The sequence below is a fragment of the Rutidosis leptorrhynchoides genome, chromosome 8, assembly GCF_046630445.1.
Source record: "Rutidosis leptorrhynchoides isolate AG116_Rl617_1_P2 chromosome 8, CSIRO_AGI_Rlap_v1, whole genome shotgun sequence".
NCBI lineage: Eukaryota > Viridiplantae > Streptophyta > Magnoliopsida > Asterales > Asteraceae > Rutidosis > Rutidosis leptorrhynchoides.
Genome location: NC_092340.1, coordinates 364,047,177 through 364,072,521, shown reverse-complemented (window position 1 = coordinate 364,072,521; position 25,345 = coordinate 364,047,177). Strand labels below are relative to the sequence as shown.

The following is a 25,345-nucleotide window of genomic DNA, read 5'->3' as shown; positions in this document are numbered from 1 at the left end:
AAAAAAATAAAAATAAAAATAGTCATGCTTATGCAGTCATGCAGCAGAAAACTAAAAACCAAATATGTTATAAACAAATTATACTTGATTTAGACTTGTACTAACGCAGCGTCAGTCAACCTAGGTGGCAAAGAGCGACGGCATCTGACACCGTTAACCCATTGACGCTGACATCCGTTAGTCACTTTTTGACGGTACAAACTTGGTGTGTGAGATTTGGTTGAGCCAATCACAGATTTTTGCCATTTTATATTTATATTTAATAATTTATTTTTTCCCACCCAATTTCCAATCAGATTTTACCACCTCATCCTTCAAATATTTGACACAAAAACTTGACATTTTGAGTTAACGGAGGTCAAGTACCGCCACAGCCAAAAACTCACTTTTTCATCAAAAGGTGCACAATCTGACTCTGACATCGCAGTCAGGGTTGGAAACAGTCTAAGAAATCGGTCATATCCTATCTTAAATTCTTAACCAAAGAATAAAGTTTGTTAATTTTTATATCCAACTATGAACTTTGCTATGTTCCACAATCACACCCGCCACAATCACACCCACCACAATCACACCCACCATTACCACCACCGCAACCTCCGTTTATCTTAGCACCTTGAGCTCTGCGTATCTTATCCACAAGACGATGGTATACGCAAAAAAAGATGACCACGGAAAAAATCGACATTGAAACTAGAATCATAGATATCATCATCAACACAACATCATGTGATCCATCGTTTGCTAGACTGAGATTACTATATCGAGCCATGTTGAGGATCGGAGATGCTATCAACTGCACGATATAATGGGCTACGTAACTATTTATGCATAAGAAACTTGAGCAAATACGAGAGTTAATATATAACTTTTGTTGTATGCAATCGATAAAAAAAGTCGACCTGTTATTGTTTATGATTTTTCAATTAAAGTCGAAAGTCGATATATATAATACGGAGTAATAATTTGTAGCTCTATAAAACCTTTAACAACTTAATTAGTTAATTATGGTATACTACAACTAAATATAGAAACTGAATATGTTGGACGATTGTCCAAATATTGATTGCTATTCATAAATAGATAGTGATTGCCAACTTATTCAAGAAAATGTTAGTTCTCGCATATTCACAAGTCAAAGTTGGCGATGTATGTCATATTTTGTTTTCACATTGGTTTACCAATGTGTGGTTGAAAATTGACATAACTTGTATGCATGAATATATTCATGTATAAATAGATGAATATCATCACAAAATTAGTAAACATAGTTGATCGATAATATCAACGGAATGTGTTTCTTTGTGAGGCCGAGAGTTTTATTCTTGTAAGGAGTGTAAAGGAGTGTACGAGAAAGTTAAATTTTATACTAAAATCTAAGGAGCTTGGGTTTGGGTTTAACTCATAGTGTACTTTTTCTTGTACCGGATTTTTTTATATTATAAGAATATTTGAGACTCATGGGGTGGACGTAGGCACGGTTTTGCCGAACCAAGTTAAATCGTCGTGTTATCAATTACTTTATTTGATTTCTATTATTTCTCGCAAGTTTGTCTCAAACAATTATATCCTCACTGTGGCCTGTGTGGGTACGTTAGGCAAGTTGTCATAACAGAATATATGGTATTTGATTCAATATACATGTTCGTATCTTGCAAATAAATAGGGAGATCCAGTTTTAAGCTTCCCGTATATCTAATGTTAATGTTAAATACAGTATAAAATAAGTTTGGTAATTAAATGTCAATATTGTTGTTATAATAAGAGAAAATTGAACTGAATTTATTTAAATTCAAAATATAACTTATTAAAAATAATAAATGAATTTAAACTAGAGTTTTAGTAGCACCGGGTATCATACAATAACTGAAACCCTAAATTTTTATTTTGGTAATTATGGGTTTTGGTTGCTTTTTGCAGTTGCTTATGGGTTTTATCTTGAAGTGTGACCACAACACACATTCAACAACAAGAAAAGCAGAATAATCTTGATATATTTTAAAAATACTTAAACTCGTAAACACTAATTTCACTATCTTTAATGACTTTATTTCTTCCAATGACGGTTCATCTTGTTCGAGGAGGTGGAATGTGCTCATCGAATAAGCACAACTTAACAAAGGAAAGACGTCATGAATGTGATTCCACTACAATAGAGGTCTACTTCAATTAAAAAACACAAAGGAAAGATGGAGGTACATTACCGGTTGGAAGTAATGTTTGTAACACTGTTTCTAACGTGACGGTGACGTCAAAGGCAAGTTATGTACTTTTTGGTGATGTGGCAAGGTTAAGAGATGAAGTTAAATAAAGGGGAGTGTCAAATTTGAGGGTTAAATTTGTGAATGGGTGACGTGGTAAAATATTATTGATAGTTGGGTATAAAATTTATTACAGTAATTAATAATATATAAAGATATGTGGAGAAATCTGATTGGCTGAAAAAATATTTGACACCACTTTACTGATCCGTCAACTTTTCGACTGATGTTCGGGGCGTCAAATTTTGACGCCGCGCTAGCGGCGTCACGGGCGTCACGGGCGTCAAAGATGTTGCCAAGTGGGATGACGGAGAAAAATTGACGCCGCGATAGGATGACTCTAACGAGTTGTTACATTATCTTTCACAAATTTTGTACTTTTATGTTTCATAATATATCTATAAATTGGTGGTAAGCAAATACTAAAACTATCAATTATTTAATTTTTCAACAACATTTAACATTATGATGAAGCAATTAAGTCTACTTGCAGTTAGTTGCACAATTTTTTAATTTTTTTTCAATAAGCATAACAAAGTATATATAGACGTCTAAATCCAGCCACATCTTGTGGTTATAATGCCATTAATCATATAGAAAATTGTGGAGTTTCGACTTTTGAAAGAGCCTCAATTGCAGGAGGTAATCTATTGCCCTTGAAAGCAGCGGGTGAAGCAATAGCTTCGAGCTCCGCCAAGTCAGACGGTGAAAGTTTGACCGATGAAGCTCCTATGTTTTGATTCAAATTCTCTATCTTTGTGGTGCCTGGGATGGGACCCACGTCAAACCCATGGTGCAGTAGCCAGGATAATGCTAGTTGAGACAACGTGCACCCTTTCCTCACTGCAATTTCATTAATCTTCTCAAACACCATCTTATTGCGTTCAAGATTCTCAACTTGCAACCTTGTTATATACTACAACAAAAAACAAACTGAATCATATTAGTAACTGTTTTTTTTTTTTTTTTTTTTAAATCAACGAAAAATATGATAAGATTTATACTTATAATATGAAGACTAAAAGGAACATTATTCCTGCGAAAATTTACAATGAACCATTATCTATAGCTCTATTAACACTGTCAAAATAGATCCAATTTAAGTCATAAATAACAAAAATCGAACACGCGTTTTTGAGTTTTGACAATATTACGAAAACACAAACCTTCCTAAAATCATAATCTGACATGTTCTCCACAAGCTTGGTGCCTGCAGCCAAGAATCCACTTCCGAGAGGACCGTACGGAACGATCCCAATCCCAAGTTCTCTGATAATCATACAGTAAAAGGATACTTACTTAATACTATATAAATACAGGTTCATTTAAGATAATTAGGGGTTGTTTACTTTTAATCTGTTTCCATTTGCCTCTGTTTGGGAAGAGAGTTTGATTCTAAGTCTCCTAGAAACAGACTAATTTTCAGACCGATTAAATGACAAAGAAACAACAATTTTATTTACTGAATTAAGAGTCGTACAAAAATAGATTATTAAGTGAAAAGTAAACAGACCTTTAATAAGACTAAAAAATAGTAGAATATAAATCCAAATACATTAGTAGTTGAATACAAAACTTAGGTCATGGTTCACCTCCAAGTTGGAATGACTTCTTCCTCATGGTTTCTGGTCCACAGAGACCACTCGATCTGTACAGCCGTTATCGGGTGAACCGCGTGCGCTCTTCTGATAGTCGACGGTGTGGCCTCATATAGACCTATGTATTTTATTTTACCCCCTTCCACTAGTTTTTTAAGTTCTCCCATCTATAAGGTACAAACAAAGCAACAAAATCAACAAGCCCCATTTCAGATTCAAATTGACTATCAAACATCTAAACTGAAAAATTTAGGATACTGTAATTAACATTAACATTAACTTAATAATAAATCTAGGTTAACAAAGTGAAACAAGTCGTGATTTCGATCGGAACACGAGCATCTACACAATGAACATAATACAAATCAATATAATCAACATCTAACCGTTTTAAACTGTCCTCACAACAAGCCCTAACGTACTCCGGATCACCACAAATATCCGCTCCATCCCAATTTATCGATTTGATCCCAAATTTTGTTGACAATTGCACATTTCCTCTCTCCAATCCCATTAATACCTAATAATACCTTATACGATTACATAAAATTCATCATCGAAAACAAAATTAAAGTGGAAAAGTAACTATCAGCTACCTTGCCAATGAGGATTTCGTTGGTGTACGGGCCATAGTAATTGGCTGTGTTGAGATGAGTGACGTCAGATTGTACAGCGTGATGGATGAGTTTAATCATGTCTTCTTCTGGCTTTGCAACTCCATAGCTACTATCAGTCAACGTCATACATCCTAATCCGATAGCCGATACTTCCATACCTTGCGAACCAAGTTTAATTCTTCTCATTTCGCCTGCCATTAATTGTATGTGTGTTTGCAGATCAAATACAACTGTTACAACCGTACAAGTTAATCTAACTCTTTAAGTCATGGGCACTACATTTTATAAGAAACCACTAACTAGCCTGACAGATTCGATTCTATTCTATAAATATAAATTAATACATACATATACATATACATATACATAAGAATAATAATAGTATCGTAATAATGAGATTTCAAACTGTATGTTTTTTGTTTCACTATGAGACAGAGTGAATATTTTATGTTATGTTATTTTTCAAAAATAGCATTGGAAATATGAATCCCATTTTTTTTTTTTTTTCGGGCAAACAAACTAATATATTATTTCTTGGAAAAAAGGACCAGGACATACCCAAAGCCCAAATACAAGAGGCAAAAGCCCAAAAACAACAGAAAACCAAGACGAAAAATAACACAATTATTCAAGCCTATAACCCTGCTCTGTATAGACTAAGTTCCACAATTGAGCCACTTTTAAAACTGCAGCTGACTTCCTTATCTACAGAGCAGGGTTATAGGCTTGAATAATTGTGTTGTTTATAGGCTTGCAATTGAATCCCATTTCTATATTGCTGTATACCGTTAGAATTTGTCTATCAACAGATTCAAATTATAATAAATCATACTTAAACTGGTTGGTTGCAGGTTGTTAGTAATTGTGTTTAACTAATTAAAAGTTTTTTGTCCTTTGTGGGCTTTAGAACAAATTAAAACTCTTGTATTGATGTCCAGAATCGTAAGTTACATACTTGTAATTAAGAATAAAGAACCCTTTATTCACTCACATATGTAATTCTACGATCATTTAAAACAAAATTAACGATCAAAACATTGTGATCAATACTCTTCAGTATAATAGAATAGGGCACCTACTTTTTTATGTTGAAGTCTTTCTGTCCTATAAAATCGCCATTCGAGTTTCAAATACAGAAAGCGTGAAACGGTACTCGTACTCGAATTGATTGGTACCACTATTCTTTTTTACAGTAACTTAAGTACCCGATACCTTATCAACACACATTAAATTGAAAGTTTATATGCTTGGCATTATTATATGCAAACGAAATCAGAACTTAACAATTTGTATTTACCAAAATATACTCGGGATTCAAGTAAATCTTTACAATGTTACACGTTCTGCCAAATTATTACTCGTATATGTCAGCTTCCCTGATTTGAGCTATGAACATGTGTTGATAATCATCATATGCGAGATTCAAACTATGCAATTGGTGTTGGGTACAAAGATACAAAGTGTTAACTACCAATGAAGCCTGAAACTAGCAGCCTGCATGAGTGGATGAGCAAAGTAAGCTCCTAGAGTCAATCCAGTAATAACCAAATATGGTAACCTTATAAACTCTTTGTAGTAATCTTTTGGTAACTTTTGACGGCCATCGATTATAGCTGCAAACGGAAGTACACTTGTTCGACTTTTGACGATGTCAAAAGATTCACCATATCTAATTCTTAACCTCCTGTCTCCATTCCACGCACCAAAAAGATGATGCCCGATTAGCCCAACTGATGCTGCAACAGCTACAGAGTTGCCAATCCAAACCGTGTGAGCTACACACCACATCACCTGTCCTATCAACTGAAAAAAAATCATGAAAAGCCATGTCAAATTGAGATAGATTTGGCACAAATGGGTCAGTTAGGTGGCCGGTCACAATAGCTCCATTAAGAAGCCCAAATGGGTAGGCCCAATCCGATATTTCCACAATAAAAGTAACTTATGAGCAAACCTAGTCTGTCAGTTATCATTTAAATAACTTATGTTATTTCATTAATAGATTGCTTTAAAAAGGTTATTTTAGTAATAATTAAATGTTTTGAATGGGATAAACAACTTTTGGTAAATTTTGATCATTTCGACCCATTTGACCTGTATCCTTGTTCAACTAAAATTAGTTAGTTTACTTGTTTCACAAGTTAGGATAAGTCAAATTGACCCATCAAACTACATGTTACCATGACTGTAACGTGGAGGCAAATTTAGATGGTGTTTGATTTTCAGTTTGCAGATCTTATAATGTCTTATGTTTGCGCGCTCGCAGAAGTTTTTACAGCAGACAGTTTTCTTTTTTGAAAATATAAGATAAATAATGTCTTATTATGTCTGCAACCTTGCAAACTTAGAATTGTGCTTTTAAGTGCTGCACACAGAATTAAGTTATTTTGCAGACATAAAAACAAATAGTCTTCACTACTCAGCAAACATACAGACCCTTAGGCCATATCTTTTTACAAACATGGTCCACAGATCTTCAGACAAAAACTTCTTAAAAAACAAACAACACCTTAGTGTTTTTTGTAGAAGATAAAAGATTTGACTGACAGATTTTGACTGAGTCTGTGACATGGCAGTGTCAAATTTTGAAGGCAAATTATGGTGAATGTCAAATTTGAGTGTCACATTTCTCTGGAAACGTTTTGGGTGATGTGATAAAATATGATTGGAAGTTCGGTGGAAAATATATACTCCGTAAATAAATAAGTTGAAAATGAGGTGTTAAAATCTGATTGGGTGTCAAATTTTAATTTTGCTAGTTAGACCATTTGTAATGGTTAGCGGTGTCACTTGTGGTGTCACTTGCCTTTTTGCACTTTTTGGATGAGTAGGACGTGTTTCTTTGTTGAGTGGAGTATTGGTGGTGTTTCTTTTTGATGTTAGTTAGAAGTATTGTGATGATGTGTTAAAATATAATTGGGTTAAATATTAAAAGGGGGTAAAAATAATATTTTTAAAATAATAAAAAATAAAAAAAATCAAGAAACGGGGTTACTTTTGGTGTTGGAAAGAAACACCACCCTCGAAAACGCCATAAGTGACACACCATTACGGAGCATGTTGGTGTTACTTTTGTTCCACGTATTCAAGTAACGTCGTTACTTGCTACCATTACAACTGGCCTTACATATCTAACTGACGACCCAAAATTGTCAAATTTGACGCCCCGTAACAAGCATTAGGGGCGTCAAATTTCGCCACCTCACAGCCAAAAATATATATGACGCCCAAATTTCGCCACCTCACAGCCAAAAATAAATATGACGCCCCGTAAAGGCTGGTTTAAGAAGAAAATAGATGATCTCAAAGTAACACGTACCTGAGGATGCCTGGTGATTCTCATGATTCCGCTTTCCCAAAGATGCATCTTAGGCTTATCAACAGCGGCTACCTCTAACAAATTAAAAGTTGATGGATAAAGAAAGAAGAAGGATATGAAATTAGTGACCCACAGTAGATGGTGTAACAAGGGTTCACTTTGTAACTGCCATAACTGAACACCATCATATCTATGGTTGATGAAATACACCTGAAACACAAGTCTCTCATGTGTCACTTAATACAATAAAATAGTCACCCTGCAAAACATTAACAATAAACAACACAAGATAACAGACAATTAAGGTTAATGCTAGCATACCACATCAGAGCACAACTTAGGATGATTAATTATCAACTATCAAGGCAACATCCTACTACTTATTGGTTCACATATTTTCACTTTTTCAGTCAACTTTTGCAATGTATCAGATGTAATAGATTAGTGCTAATTGTAAAGCAGAACGTATGTATGAAGTACTCACGATCGTACTAACGGCAAGAGGAAGAGACGTTCCAGCAAATAACACACGAAAAGCACGCTCTCCGATCAGTTTTTCGCCCGGGTCTCTAAGACTAGCCAAACCACTATGTACAACAGCGAAAATAAGTGTAAGGAGGAACATTACAACCTGCAACACAAAGTCAAATCAAGATATAAAATCAATAAAACCTTTACCAAAAGCATGTGAATTCAACAAAAGAACCAAGACACAAAAACTAACCTCAGGGCTATCAGAAACACTAGTAACAGAATCAATAAAAGCTTTACCAAACCCAGTGTTATTATCAAGCCAAGCAATATCAAGAATAAACAGCACAACCCCCAAAACCCCAGCAAAATATATCCAAGATGTAATCTTTTGCTTTGCTAAATCGAAATTAGCTGAATCCTCACCCACTAAAACATCTTTGGATACACTTGTATCAGATTCACCAAGAACACGTACTCTGCGGCATTTTATCAAACAGTTTGTGGGCAGTAATTGGGTGTTCTTCAAAAAACTACCTTTATTGTAACGACTGGTAATGGGTGTTATTGTACGATTGAATTTAGATGATGAACGTATGAATTTAGGGGTTCTGGGAATTTGAGGAATGCAAGAAAAAGAACTTGAGAGAATAATCGAAGCGGCCATTTGTGGGTTTTCACTATTGGTGTGTGTTTGTGTGTGTAATTATTATTTTTAATGTATTTTTGTAACAAGAAAAAAAGGTATCCGGAAGGAGTTGTGCTCTTGGTTAGTTTTTTTTGGAGGGTAGCGACTAGGGAGGACATCGATGAAGGTAGTACGGATTATACAAGCTTCAAGTAATTTATTTATTTTATTTTATTTAAGTTTGAAATTAAAATAAAAAATAAATGACCAACCTAGAAATGTTAGCTTGAACAAATGACCAACCTAGAAAGAGGCCTACTATGTTCCGATGTCTTGAAACTAGGAATGGCAATGGATCGGATATGGAGCGGGTGATACCGTATCCACATCCATATTCATTTAGTTTTTGTTTATCCATATCTATATCCATATTCATATCCGTTTAGTTTCACGTTATCCATCCATATCCATATCCAGTGGATTAAGCGGGTTAATGTATATCCAATGGATATTAAAAAAATGTTATGCTATTTTCTAATATGCGATTAAAATAAAAATGTAGTATAGCAGAAATAAATTTAACATGACATATTTAAAATCTATCCATAAGAATGTGTAATCTTTGTCGAAGATATAACAAAATTTGTTAAATTTTACTATAAAACATGGATTATGAAAAATTAAACATGAAAATTGTAAGTTTATTTTATTAGATATGCGTGTTTTATTGTAATATATTATAGTTATTTCATTATAAGGTTGAAAGCAAAATATAAATTTAACGATAAATGAACTTGTAATAGTAAATATGTAAGCATATATCTATATTTATGTATTTGTCTATGTATTTCGGGTGGTAATGGATATATTCATGGATGAAACTTTTCATCCATGTCCATATCCATATCCATTTAGGTTCATCCATATCCGTATACATATCCATTTAGGTTCGTCCATATCCATCACGAAGCGGGTGGATCGGGTGGATATCCACCGGATCGGGTGGCCATTGCCATCCCTACTTGAAACTACTCAAGGAGCTTAACAACGGTGTCTTAGAGCATATATCACAGTGCGTTAGTTTCATCCATCAAATTAAATGGATAAAACTGACGGAGCCTAACGGGGCGTCAGTCAGTTGGACTTCTGACGTAAAAACAAAAATCCTCACCTTTTTTTCAACCAATCACTTATGTTTCTGATTTAATAAATATATATTTTTATAATTAATTTATTTTTTCTCACATAATTTCCAATCAGATATTATCAAATCACCGTATCCAATATTTGACACAACGTTAAAAAATGTCAGAAACTGACATTGTCTAGTCAGATTGCACTTTTGGCCAAAAAGTGTACTAACTGCGTGTGACGTCACAGTCACCATTAGAAATGGTCTTATGTTGCTGATGTGGTGCAAGTGTGCAACAGGACTAAAGGAGTCAACCAATTTGGTTAGGCAGATAATATTAACAAAAAAATGTCAACTGGAAGTAAATAACTTAGCAGTATTTGGATTGTAATATGTGGTATTTGGAAACTAATGTAGCCATCATGTTTTCATAATGATCTATCGTAATTTGGAAGTAAAATGTTTATCTTTTATCCATTAATTTTGTTATTGTGTGTTCTGTTAAAGATCAGGCTACCTTATGATAGATATATAACAGCCATGTTGCACATTCATGTAGTTGCATTTGTTTGTGGTGAATGTTCTGTTTGAATAATCCATTTGTGAAACAGAACAATATGGTCAAAAATCCTTATGATTTAGACATATTTTATTCTTGTATAATAATGAATAATGAATAATGAATTAGATGCAAAGTCAGAGGCACCTAAAAACTTAATGACAAAAAGTTTGGTTAGTGGACTGAATAAACTCATTCCATAATTACTCCACCAACAATCATGACTCAGTAGGTTGAGTTGTACAGCTTAACCTACCTACTAACCACATCCAAACTACCTCCATAATCCCCTCTTTATCTTTTTATTCATCTAGAACTGTTAAGTATAGTGTATATATACACATATATATATATATATAAATAATATATATATTCAACACTTGTAGCATGTAGAATGATTATAACTTCCTTACAAAGTCAGTTAAGAGGGCCTATTTTTCTTTAATCAGAAACCTCTTATATCTGCTACTAACCTCACCCTTTTGTATCTACTATTTGTGGGTGGCTGTTTATCAAAGTCATGAGAGATATTATTGAAAGATTTCTAGTACTTCCATTTTCTATGGGATGTGTATCAAAGTCAACAACAGGTGCAATTGAGTCAACACAATGCAAGGACCAGAACCTTCAACCAAAACAGCTTGTAACAAGTATGATCCTTTACTCTTTTATTTATTTATTTTCAATTTTTTATTTGAATTATATGATGTGCTTAAATTCGTATTGCCATTAATATGTTTTCTCAAGGAATACAAGATGGAAAAAGCTCAGGGGGAATAAGAATCAAGAATTCATGGAAATTCGTAACTTTAAAAAGATCCAACATTTCTAGAGGAATTCACAGGCTGATCTTGGACACATTCCAAAGTTTTTCTAGAATTATAAGTAACATGTATTTCTATATTTATACTTGAATCATGCTATAGAAAGCATTGCAATTGATCTTGATTTGATTTTGGTGTATCAGATTACAAAGATGCAGAGGAAATGGAGATGGAAATGGAGCTAGAAATAGGATTCCCAACAGATGTAAAGCATGTAACACACATAGGATATGATGGAACTATGACAACAAATCCTATAAAAGACTGGGATAATATCGAAAAACCTGAAATACTTTCAATTTCTATGAAACAGTTTGAAGATGCAATGGCTGCACAAGCTGAGACACCTCTTCCAAGTTAACTTGAATAAAGATTTGATTCATTTTAAATAATTTTAATTACTTGTGTTGTATTATTAGGCTCAACCAATTATACAGAATGTGAAGATTCATGAAGAGGAGATACAGTTTGGTTTGCAGTGATTTTTACTTCTTCATCAGAAGAGGTGTTTAAAGTAGATCTAGTATGTGTTGAATACACCAGGTGGATATTACATGATCATATAGAAATTATTATTGTATTTGCTGTCTTTTAATGGATTACATATGTGAATTATATAGAATATAACACAGTAATAGTAATAACGGTAATATACCGTTTTATGCGCTAAAAAACTAATTGATTGATCAGTAAAGTGTTGTTAGACCAATCTTTAAACGAACGTATCCGTGGCAACAGAAAATGATCACATAGAGCATTGACAACTTAGACCATTTCTAACCCAACGTCATTATCTATATCTGACGCCCCAAAATCTGAGTTTACATATGAGGTGACACAAAATTTGATACTCTAATGATCCTAACGCGGCTAGAGATCTAATGGCCTCTGACATCCCTGGGCGTCATAGTCACCAATCTAACGGAAAAAAGTTCAGTGTTAGTTTTTTTTCCAGCCAATACACTAAATATATTTATATATTATTAATTATTAATTTATTTATTTTATACCAACTTCTAATCATATTTTACCATAATCACCCAAAATCTTTTCAATAATAGAAATTTAACACTGACCATTGTTTAATTTCATTGGCACGTTACATTCAAAAAATCACTTTTTTACCCACCTGTGTTAAGGCCTAAAATGGTCTTCATTCTTAATTTTTTTAATAAATGTCATTTTTGCAATTTACCTTAGCGAAAATAAGGGTTTAATTTCTCTAAATTTGATTTAAAAGTGAACATTTAATGCAAATAAAGTAAGTTGATAAAAAGGCATTAATACAATCACTATTGTAAAAAACTCGATTACTCGCCGATAAATCTCCGATTAATCATTTTTAAGATTAGTCCGTTCCAATCTTTTAAAATCCGTTTAATGAATAGATCAATTCATAGGTCAAAATCGAATTTAGTTTTCAAAGTCGATTAAAGTAATTAAACAATTATGTTAAAGTTTATGTTTTCATGTTCTTCTATATTTAGACATATAATTTTTAAAATATAATATTAAGAAAAAATTACGTCGTTGGTACTGTGGTTTGTTTACATTATCATGACAACACCTAAAGTTTTTTTTTTTTTTTTGCGTAGTTGGTACCTAGATTTTGTGAAACTTACGTGTTTGGTATCCCTGACTAACTACAGTCAAATTGTAATAGTTAACCTCTCACATGTGTCACCCATGTGAGGGTATATTTGTCCTTTTACTAATTTTAACCATGTGCCAAATTACATTTCGTGAATTCGTGTAACCAGCTATCATTGTATTCCAAGCATACTCATCTTTCTCAGGCATTTCATCAAACAGTTGCTGTGCGTCACTTATTCGGCCTGATTTCCAGATCTCATGCAACTTCTGATTCAAGTAGCAAATTGGTTTCGATATGGGTAGAGAAAAGTTAGCAGCTTTGTGAAAATAATTAGCAAATACTACACACCCATATCGATGATACAAAGCTTTGTGTGAAATAAACATGTATCTTAGTTTATATTTGAACATATCGAATTATGAATCGAAGTTTTGAATGACAGACTACATATACATTGCTTGAAATTAGTCCATTAAATTTTAAACACATATAGGTTCACCTTTACAAAATTTCTGGACCAAATGACTATCAACGCTTATATAATAGCCCAAAACTAGTTTTACATTAAAACTTCAGTGAACTATTTTCTTTTTACGGCTTAATTTTTTCTAATATGAATTTGTATAAAGTACAATCTGATTTTCCTATCTATTAATCCTCGAATTGCCGAATAGCGAATTTTGCAATACAATAACACCACGATCATATGACATATGAACTATCACTCTTTTACTGTAAAATTTTAAAGTCCATTAGATCAAATGTTTGTTTGTAAACGCTATAAAGATTAAAACCAAACTGAGACAAATTCCTCGACTGCAATAAAACTACGTACCTTTATAACTATATCCGATTCATGAAAGAAAAAAGAAAAAAAAAACCTTTAACAATAGATCCGAATCACATATGCATTGGCTTTATCATCTAAATCAGTCTGACCTCAAATTTATTGACTTTTTACAGAAGTTACTAATGTTCAATTTTTAATCACCAACTCATCACAAAGTAAATAATCCGTAATAATAATATTAACAATTAACAATTGAATTATAATTATGATTGTTTACACATGTGAGATTGAAATAGAGAATAAATAGATGTGGGCACCATAGCGAGCCAGAAGCTGATTAAAACAGAACCATGGCTTTCTGAGGTGCCTTATATATACATTGATATATGTTCTTCCAGTTTCAATAAAGAAGATGACGTTGCGAGATGGCCGGTTTTAAATCAGAACCACCACGATCGCCTTCTGAAAGAACTTTTTTTAGGGTTTTAAATTGTGGCTTCAATGGTCTTTATACCCAATACTTTTGCCTTTTGCGGCTTGAGCATGATGACCTAGATGTTCAGTTGTAACATGAAAACAGATTGGGCCTTTAGTATGGACTAGGCTCAACTACAGAAACTACTCATGTACGGAGTAACATTTAAGTGTGGGTTTGGATAAAATTAGCCGGAGCTGGAGCTTATAGCCGGAGCTGGAGTTTATGAGCTGGAGCTGGAGCTGGAGCTTATTTTTAAAGCTGATAGCTGGAGCTTATTATTTTTTATAAGTGTTTGGTAAACTAGCTGGAGCTTATTTTTCAGTTCATAAACTCTACTTTTTTCATAAGCTACTAGAAGTAGCTTATTTTTCTAGAGCTTATGATTTTCATAAGCTCTACTTTTTATGTCTACCAAACAAAACTTATTACTTGGAGCTTATTAAAATCATAAGCTCAAGCTTCCTTAAGCTCTCATAAGCTCTCATAAGCTTCCATAAACTCTTGCGTCAAACACACCCTTAATAGAAAAAATGTACTACAAATTTAAAGTAACTAGTCTATTAATATAAAAAGTTAATTTTAAAAATTAAAACACAACTAGCTTTCATATTCGTTTCATACCTTTATAAAAAAAAAAAATTTGCTATAATATGCTCTCATGGCACATGATAAGATGTATTAATGACATTGATGTTATAATTCAGTAGGCTTATAACTACCTTTAGTGGTTTGATTCTTGATGTTATAATTCAGTAGGCTTATAACTACCTTTAGTGGTTTGATTCTTGATGTTATAATTCAGTAGGCTTATAACTACCTTTAGTGATTTGATTCTTGATTTAGAATACTAATAATGAAGTGTAAGAACAAAGATGATAATGGAGAGAAAGAAAGAAACACTTTGTAAGTGTGAGAAATGGTGCAAGTTTAATGCTTGCATTCATGAGTATTTATAGCCTAAAATCTCAATATAAAAATACATACTTTGTGTACCAAAATTGACTATATGTATACACCAAAAATTGACTATCCATATCTATATTATTATTATTATTATAACACTCCCCCTTGGATAGCAATTTTATTTTGTTGAAGATCAACTATAAATTACTGCCTCGTTAAAAACCTTGCTAAAGAAAACCCAGTGGGAAAAAACTTTAGCTAAGGGAAAAAGAGTGCAGCATGGAGTTGACTCCCCCTCAAGTAGACATCGCTTCAGCTGTTACATCTTTTGAACATGTCTCATGCCAATGTTATGAACGTGTGTTCTGAAAATAGCAGTTGAAAGTGCTTTCGTGAAAAGATCAGCAGAGTTTTTGCTAGATTGCACATATCTCATTTCAATCTGGTTGTCCTTAATGAGATTTTGAGTGTATGAGAAGAATCTAGGTGGTATGTGTTTTGTTCGGTCACTTTTGATATACCCTTCTTTCATCTGTGCTATGCAAGCTGCATTATCTTCATAGATAGTTGTTGGACTTTTATCGCGTTCTAGTCCACAAGAATCAGTAATGAGTTGTGTCATTGATCTCAACCAAAAACATTCTCGAGTAGCTTCATGTAATGCAATCACTTCGGCATGATTTGACGATGTAGCAACAAGTGTTTGTTTTTGAGAACGCCATGATATTGCAGTACCTCCATTTAGGAATACATATCCAGTTTGAGATTTAGCTTTATGTGGATCAGATAAATAACCTGCATCTGCATAACCAACCAAATCTTGTTTTGATTCGTTAGAATAAAATAATCCTAAATCAGTAGTTCCTCGAAGGTATCGAAATATGTGTTTGATCCCATTCCAGTGTCTTTTGGTAGGAGCAGAGCTGAACCTTGCCAACAAATTAACTGCAAAAGAAATGTCAGGTCTTGTACAATTTGTAAGATACATAAGAGCTCCAATTGCACTAAGATATGGTACTTCTGGTCCAAGAATGTCTTCTTGATCTTCACATGGACGAAATGGATCAGCTTCAACATTGAGTGATCTAACAACCATAGGAGTACTTAATGGTTTTGCCTTGTCCATATTGAAACGTTTCAAAATCTTTTCAGTATATGTTGTTTGATGTACAAGTAAACCATTAGGCATATGCTCAATTTGTAAACCAAGGCAATACTTGGTTTTTCCGAGATCTTTCATTTCAAATTCTTTCTTTAGAAGTTGAATGGCTTCATGGATCTCTTTATTTGTACCTATGATGTTAAGATCATCAACATAAACAGCTATGATCACATATCCGGATGTTGTTTTCTTAATGAAAACACAAGGGCAAGTAAGATTATTTGTATACCCTTTGCTTATCAAGTAATCACTTAATCGGTTATACCACATACGTCCTGATTGTTTTAACCCATATAAAGATCTTTGTAATTTAATCGAATACATTTCTTTGGGTTTTGCATTTGATGCTTCTGGTACCTTAAATCCTTCAGGTATCTTCATATATATATCACTATCAAGTGATCCATATAGATAAGCAGTCACAACATCCATGAGATGCATTTCTAAATTTTTAGAAACTGCCAGACTGATTAAGTACCTAAAAGTAATTGCATCCATAACAGGAGAATAAGTTTCTTCATAATCAATTCCCGGTCTTTGAGAAAAACCTTGAGCTACAAGTCTAGCTTTATACCTTGTAACTTCATTTTTCTCATTTCTTTTTCGGACAAAAATCCATCTGTATCCTACAGGTTTCACATCTTTAGGAGTGAGAATGATGGATCCGAAAACTTTTCTTTTATTGAGTGATTCTAATTCAGCTCGTATTGCTTCTTTCCATTGAGCCCAATCATGTCTATTTTGACATTCAACCATAGATGTTGGTTCTGGATCATCATCATTATTCATGATGTCATATGCAACATTAAATGAAAATTTCTCATCAAGATTTTTCATTTCATTTCGGTTCCATAATATTTTTGAATATGCATAATTGATTGCAATTTCTGTATTGACATCATCAATCTCCTCTGCAGTAGGAGTACTGATTTGTGGTTCTTCTTGAACACTTTCTTTTACTTCATTATCAGCTGATTTTCTTTTTCGAGGATTTTTATCCTTTGAACCGATTGGTCTTCCACGTTTCTGACGTGGCAAAGATTCATGAGTGACGTTATTGCCAGCTTTTGGAATTTCAATTCGAGCTGGAGTATTTACTGCTGGTATATATGATTTTGTCACCGTTTTTGTATCTGTAAATGCATCAGGCAATTGATTTGCAAGTTCTTGTATATGCATTATCTTTTGAACTTCTGTCTCGCATTCTTTTGTGCGAGGATCAAGATACTTTAATTGAGGTTCACACCATGAAACATCATTTTCTTTATTTTTCATTTCTCCCCCTAATCTAGGGAACAATGTTTCATTAAAATGACAATCAGCAAAACGTGCTGTAAAAACGTCACCTGTCATAGGTTCAATATACCTTAATATTGAAGATGTTTCATATCCAACATATATTCCCAACCTCCTTTGAGGACCCATTTTTGTACGTTGTGGTGTCGCAATTGGAACATACACTGCACAACCAAATGTTCTAAGATGGGAAATATTTGGCTCTTGACCAAAAGCAAGTTGTAGGGGGGAATATTTATGACTTGCACTTGGTCTGATGCGAATCAATGCAGCAGCATGTAAAATTGCATGACCCCATATAGATACAGGGAGTTTTGTTCTCATTATCAATGGTCTAGCGATTAACTGTAAACGTTTAATCAATGACTCGGCTAAACCATTTTGTGTATGCACATGAGCAACAGAATGTTCAACAACAATTCCTATAGACATGCAATAGTCATTAAATGCTTGAGATGTAAATTCACCAGCATTATCAAGTCTCACCCTTTTAATGGTGTAATCAGGAAAATGAGCTCTCAATTTAATAATTTGGGCAAGAAATTTTGCAAATGCCACATTACGGCTTGATAACAGACAAACATGAGACCATCTGCTAGATGCGTCTATTAGAACCATGAAATATCTAAATGGTCCACATGGTGGATGAATTGGTCCACATATATCACCTTGAATTCTTTCAAGAAATATTGGTGATTCTTTCTCAACCTTAAGTGGTGAGGGTCTAGTTATCAATTTTCCAAGAGAGCAAGATGTACATGGAACCATTGTATCATGATGGATTTTTCTATCCTTTAGTGGATGTCCATGAGTACATTCAATAATCCTTTTCATCATTGTTGATCCTGGATGGCCTAATCTGTTATGCCATAAACTGAATACACCAGGATCAATATATTTTTCGTTAACTACCATATGTATTTCTGGTACATTTATATGTGTATAATGTAATCCAGAACTAAGTCTTGGCAGTTTTTCAACCACATGACTCTTGTCAGTGATACTTAAATATTTCTCATTTTCTGTTGTCACTGACTGATAATCATACCCGTTAAGGTATATGTCGGAGAAACTCAATAAATTTCTGCTTGACTTGGGAGAAAATAAGGCATCATTTATTAAAAATTTTGTACCATTTGGTAGTATGAAATTTGCCTTTCCTATCCCTTTTATCAAGTTAGCAGGTCCTGATATTGTATGTATAGTTCCTTCCGTTGGTTTTAGATCAATAAAATATTTCTCGGATTTAAGTATAGTGTGTGTAGTTCCACTGTCTGCTATACAGAGATCTCCACCACTTGATTGATGTTGTATTCCATCAAAATTCATATTGAACTTCATATATAAGAAATAAATAGTGAGTACATTAATATTACACAATATTTTAAACGCAAATAGATAGTACTGAAACATTTAGCAAACATAATGACAAAGACAGGCGATATTAAATCGTTTATTTTTCAAAAGACACACAACTTAAACATTCAAGAAATCTTCATATAAATCAGATGGTTTCTCAGTGACTGTTGGATCAATATTATCCACAAAATTTACTTCCTTTTCTTTACCTTTCAGCGAATCCTGATACATCTTAACAAGATGTTTAGATGTTCGGCAAGTATTAGCCCAGTGGCCCATTCTACCACATCTGTAGCAAGATTCTTCAGAATTTTTAGAAGAATTTTCTTCAACATCTTGTTTAATGGGCTTGTTTTGTGGTTGATATTTATATTTTCGTGGATTACTATTTCTTTGACCACCACGGCCACGACCACGACCACGTCCACGCCCATTACCATTACCATAAGGATGGTTTCTACCATAGTTATGGCTTTTGGCATGATGATGGTGATGGTTATTATAACCACGACCTTGCCCGCGTTCTTGTCCCTGTTTATAATTATTTGCAGTATTTGCTTCAGGGATTGCAAGTGTACCAGTAGGACGGGATTGCTGATTTTTCATTAATAGCTCATCATTTTGCTCTGCAACTAAGAGATATGAATTAAGTTCAGGATATGTTTTGAACTTTAGCATTCTCAAATTTCTTTGCACTGTGATGTTTGCAGCATTCATTGTGGAGAAAGTTTTCTCCATCATGTCTGCATCACTAATTTCATGTCCACAGAATTTAAGTTGTGAACATGTATTATACAGAGCTGAGCTGTATTCATTTACTTTCTTAAAGTCTTGGAACCTTAATGTTCTCCATTGTTCCATTGCAGCTGGAAGTAAAATTTCTCTTTGATTATTGAATCTGCTTTTGAGACCTTCCCATAAAACATGGGGATCTTCTACAGTCACATAATTATTTTGTAAGCATTCATCAATATGTTGATGAATAAAGCAACATGCCGTAGCTTGTTCTTTTTCAGAACAAGTGTTGTTTTCATTTATGGTTTCAAGAATGCCCATTGATTTAAGATGCATTTTTACTTTTATAACCCATGGCATGTAGTTGTTTCCAGTTGATTCTAAAGGAGTAAATTTAAGCTTTTCCAGATTCGACATTTTCTATTATCAAAAATTAAAACAAACATCATGATAAATTAGAGTCAATTTATATTCATAAGTATATAAACATTAAACATAAATTTAATATAACATAAATGATAAGTAGGTGACAGTGTCGACCATGTGTAAGCAATCATAAATAAATGTTATATAACAAAAATATAAATATTAGTAAACATAAATGAAAATTTGGCGACAGTGTCGACCATATATTTTTTCAGGTGGTATAACCGACCTATATCATTCTGGTGGTATAACCGACCATATATCATTTTGGTGGTATAACCGACCATATATCATTTTGGTGGTATAACCGACCATATATCATTTTGGTGGCAGAGCCAACCATATTTAAGATTATCGTGCTGATAACGTGTTATAATTCAGTAGGCTTATAACTACCTTTAGTGGTTTGATTCTTGATGTTATAATTCAGTAGGCTTATAACTACCTTTAGTGGTTTGATTCTTGATGTTATAATTCAGTAGGCTTATAACTACCTTTAGTGATTTGATTCTTGATTTAGAATACTAATAATGAAGTGTAAGAACAAAGATGATAATGGAGAGAAAGAAAGAAACACTTTGTAAGTGTGAGAAATGGTGCAAGTTTAATGCTTGCATTCATGAGTATTTATAGCCTAAAATCTCAATATAAAAATACATACTTTGTGTACCAAAATTGACTATATGTATACACCAAAAATTGACTATCCATATCTATATTATTATTATTATTATAACAATTGATTGTTTTTTTTTTCCTTCAAACAGTTAGAGCTTGTATTAATCATGAGGGCAGCCAACAAAGTATTGGTAAGCCCAATTACGTACAAGACCTTTGTTATCCATTACACTATAAATCTGGATTGAGGCCCAAACACATTAAATTGAAACACTGTACACCACTTAAAACTTATCCATCTAAACTAACAAAACATGGCTAGCTTGTGCATCGACTAAACGTATGCAACATCATGACTTGTTAAAGTAAAACCCATGGATTTGAAACCCAAACTTAAAATTGATGAAAGTAACAAATATTTACGTTTATCGCCCATTTAAACGATATGACTTTAACTTTTTTCACCATCGTATTCCGACACGAAAACTCGTCATTAAATAATGCTCTGTCTGTTGCTAGGCAAATGTACCATATATTAATGGGTCCGATTAACCTCTAAAATTTGTCTGCTTTGATTCCCATTCCTGAACTCCATTCAACGGTAACCGAAGCTAGGGAATGACATTGGTTGTTTTCATGATTAACTTATATTGTAAAGTATTCAATAAACTTCAACGTTGCTAAAAGACAAAATTTCATTCCTCGTCCCTGAACTTTACATCGATTTTGACTCCCTATCCTTTTTTTTTTTTTTTTTTTTTTTTTTTTTGCATTACTCGTCCCTAAACTATGAAAAGAGTACTTCCCTCGTCCCCCCGTCTAATTACTCTACTTTAGATAGGGTAAACAGGATTCGTTCCACGAAAAGCTATGGTTAACTAGCAAGCAATTTCAGGATTTGTTTGTTTGTGATTAACTAAAATTAACTAAAGTAAAGACTAGATTAACAATTACTAAGCAAGTGTAAACTTTGAGTATTTAAGAGCATAAACAATGAGCTAATTAAAAAGGTTGTAATCAATTGGATGGAAGTCTTTATTCCTTAACAATTCCAATTATGCATGCATTAGTTCAACAAATCCTTATGCTATCAAATTATCAACTAAATCTCATAGACAAGACTTCTTTAGTTCTTCAATTTATGATTATCTTGGGCACAAGCAATGCTACTTACACATGTTGTCTTTATCGCTATACTAAATTGTAACTAGGTTGGATTAAGCACAAGATGTTAAATATCAATCACTTGTCTTGCAACAATCAATAACTTTCAAACTTGCATTAAATGATAATTCAAAAGATTCAATGAAATTATAAACCAAAAGACATAAGGATTACAAATTCAAGAATCACATAAGTTAATGAAGAACTAAACATAACACAATTGTTCATGCAAGGAATAAATTGTAAGAAACTAGCCAAGCATGTTGGTGATGATGATCATGGTTGCTTCTTGAAGTTGCATGATGAACACTCCTTGAAACCTAGCTTGAATCTTGATTTGATGATGATTGATGGTGTGTTTTTGTATGTTTTATGTTCTAAAAACTGATGAAAAAAGATATAAATTCGTAGCCTAGGGTTTTCATTATATAGGGGGTGAAGTAGGGTTAAATCCCTCAAATTCGTCCTCAAATTTTATCCAAAAATAGCTTCAGCCGCAAATTATGCTCACCGGGCGCAAATTACGCCCGGGCGCCAAATCCAGGCGCCTCCTTATGCCCATTTTCCACTTGAGAAGAATTATGACCCATGCCAGGCGCCTACATGCGCCCACCAGCCGCCTCCTTGCGGCTGGGTTCCAGTTTTCGCATTTTTCTCTTGTTTTAACCCCCGTTTTCGCGTTTTAGTCTCAAATCGTTACTCGTTATAAAACCCTCATGAAATAGCTTTTTAAGCCTCAAATATACACATAAAATTCACCTCTTAACATCAATCATGATCGACGTTTAAGACCCGATCACACCCCACGAGAGTCGAACTCTTGACCTCTCGCTAAGAGAGTCATGTCACTAACACATGAGCTACAACACAGTCTAATTTGTAAATGTTGTAATTTGTATAGCTATATACGTAGTCTATATCATAGAAATAAAAGTGTGCAGTAGTTTTTTTTTCTTCTTTTCTTTGTTGTCACTGAAGCTATGCTTCTTTATTCCTTTAATTCAATTTATATATTTTATCATAAAGGGGCCTGTGATCCTACATTCACTTATGCTTTTTCGTGTTTAGATTAATAGCTCGGTTTTTGTAATTTGTAAATGCTCGATCCGATGTACATTCTTTTTGATTTATATAATAAAAGTTACTCGCTTAAAAAAAAAAAAAAAAAAAAAAAACATGCCTACAGTGTTAGGCCATCGACTCGACCATTGCCAAATTTAATCCTAAATTCGTATCTTCACTTGGGATTACCATGTCTAAACCTAAATTGAGCCTAAAGTTTAGAGAACAACAATCCTAACGTAATTTTTTTTTTTTTTTTTTTTTTTTTTTGGCAAAAAACTGGAATTAAATAAATATCAATCTTTCACAAAAACAGTGAAAGAATTGAGAAGAACAAACAATACCCAAGTTGGACTTACAAAGATTATGTCCTCTTGGAACAAAGACCATTGTGGGTTTAACAAAAGCAATACCCAAATAAGCTTCTACCCTTGAACATACATACTAATAACAACAGTACATAAACAAATTCTCCTCTTGCTTGTCGTGATCACAGTAGCAAACATGGATGGTTAGCCACACATAAGTATGATGACTTTCACAAATCTTGCAATTCACTATCCATTAAAAAACTTTAAGTTTAATCCGTCCTACAAATGCCGCCAAACACGAAAACACACCCTTAAAAACCAACTTGTTTCTAGTAAAACAAAAAGCCCAAATTGTTGCCGGCCCATCAACTTCCAAAACATTCCGACCTTAGAACCCATTCCATTGCACTAAAAGTTGTAATATCTAAGATTGATGATGGCAAATCCAACAAATGTTTCAACAAAACCCTATCGATTCTAGAAATCTTGTCATCCGGGCCATAACACGTGAACAATTCATTGAAAAGGCTTGCTCTAAATATAAAAGATTGCGCATACCCCACTGTAGGATTGAGTTTTGTATTTGATGTTGCCATATTGACTACATCAATTGCTTCTCTTAAGGCTCCCATTAGGGTAAAGAGTCGAATTAAAATCTCCTATAACACAAGCAGGCCATTCCACTTAAAAGCCATGCTAACAATATGAAATCATATTTTTTTTATCAACCTAATTATGTGGATCATACATATTAAAATTTCCAATTCTTCGGCCCTTATCTTAAAACCCAAGCCCCCTAGTGTTTCACATAGCTATCATCTTTTTTAGATTTAGAAGGACGTTCGCTACTATCAAACATTTTTTCTAAAAAATTTCCAAATTCTTTCCTTTCATTTTGATTTTTCTTAGGGTTTAGGATCTTACCACTAACCTTGATTGGTTTACGAGCAAAAACCTCAGGTTGAACATCACCTTAACCCTCGCTTGCTGAAAAGTCATCTAAATCAGCCTGAATTTTATCACTAAACTCTCGAGCCTTTGATTTCTTTCTCTTATGCCCTTTCAGCGGACTACGATGTGTAGATGCCCCCCTTCTTTTTTGGATAACGCTTTTGATTTCAGAGAATTTTTCTTATAGATAGCACATGAAGAACGACAATCTAAAGTTGGGCATTGATGTCGATCCTGCTTGTCGTGAGAATATCTTGCTGAGTGAAAAAATGAGGGTTCATTGGGTAGATCAACGTCAAACCCAGAAATACTTTTGCTAACCCCACTGTTACTGGACACATTTAACAAAGGCCCAGATTCTCATTATTGGGCCTGTTTACATGTGGAGAACCAAGCAGTACCTTGTGTGTATAATCAGAAGCAGGGCTTTTAGTTCCCAACACATTCTCTATGGGCTTATTAGCAACTTTTCCAGGCCCATTATCAACATCAGAGTTAGGCTTGTCTACTGAGGTGGGACAAGTCGTTGTAAATTTGGAAAAAACAGAGCCTGGAACTGACTGGACAACAGTAGGTGTTATCCTTTCAGTCATACAAAAGGTGCTTTCAAGATTGACATTTAGGTAATTGGGTAACTTGTTCTCAAAAGTTGTTAACTCATTCACCTTTATCGTCACAGAGTCCGATGTTTTCTTTAACACCGAATCCTTATATTTCTCATATACATCCAAGTTCAAATTGGAATTAGGAACCACACTTTTACCCACAGGATTTAGCAAATTGCCCATTTGAAGATTTGAAAATTCGAAATTTGAAAAAGTGCTGACATGTTTTTCAGAAATCGACCGGACTGGGGTAGAAGGTTCTTTCTCCGGTGAAGGTACTTTTACTGGTGAAGGTACTTTTTTCGGTGACTCTAGCCCCCCCTCTTCCAGTACATTATTTTCAAAATTCAAATTTTGGGTTGACTTGGTTACCGTTGTAACATGTGGTAGAGTCTGCAAATGTTCCTCGTTATCTGAGGCGTTAGAGTGTGAATCCGCCTGAACCGATGGGTCACTACCGGAGTTCGTAGGATTCTCCTTGG

General features: G+C 33.8%; 3 protein-coding genes across 3 annotated transcripts; 1 reads left to right on the top strand and 2 right to left on the bottom strand.

The window, feature by feature from the left end:
* Window positions 1-2,850: 2,850 nt before the first annotated feature.
* Window positions 2,851-4,674, bottom strand: LOC139864693 (auxin-induced protein PCNT115-like). Its single transcript, XM_071853264.1, has 5 exons — window positions 4,456-4,674; window positions 4,177-4,379; window positions 3,854-4,027; window positions 3,428-3,530; window positions 2,851-3,177 (listed from the first exon to the last, which is right to left on the bottom strand). Exons 1-5 carry the CDS (start codon window positions 4,672-4,674, stop codon window positions 2,851-2,853), a joined length of 1,026 nt encoding a protein of 341 aa, XP_071709365.1.
* Window positions 4,675-5,702: 1,028 nt separating this feature from the next.
* LOC139862418 (15-cis-zeta-carotene isomerase, chloroplastic-like) lies at window positions 5,703-8,961 on the bottom strand. The gene is made up of 4 exons (XM_071851019.1): window positions 8,520-8,961; window positions 8,280-8,426; window positions 7,796-8,005; window positions 5,703-6,279 (listed from the first exon to the last, which is right to left on the bottom strand). Exons 1-4 carry the CDS (start codon window positions 8,931-8,933, stop codon window positions 5,944-5,946), a joined length of 1,107 nt encoding a protein of 368 aa, XP_071707120.1. The 5' UTR covers window positions 8,934-8,961; the 3' UTR covers window positions 5,703-5,943.
* A 2,085-nt stretch (window positions 8,962-11,046) lies between these two features.
* Window positions 11,047-11,898, top strand: LOC139861243 (CRIB domain-containing protein RIC4-like). Its single transcript, XM_071849559.1, has 3 exons — window positions 11,047-11,235; window positions 11,333-11,470; window positions 11,553-11,898. The coding sequence occupies exons 1-3, from the start codon at window positions 11,106-11,108 to the stop codon at window positions 11,768-11,770; spliced, it is 486 nt and encodes a 161-aa protein (XP_071705660.1). The 5' UTR covers window positions 11,047-11,105; the 3' UTR covers window positions 11,771-11,898.
* Window positions 11,899-25,345: the final 13,447 nt, after the last annotated feature.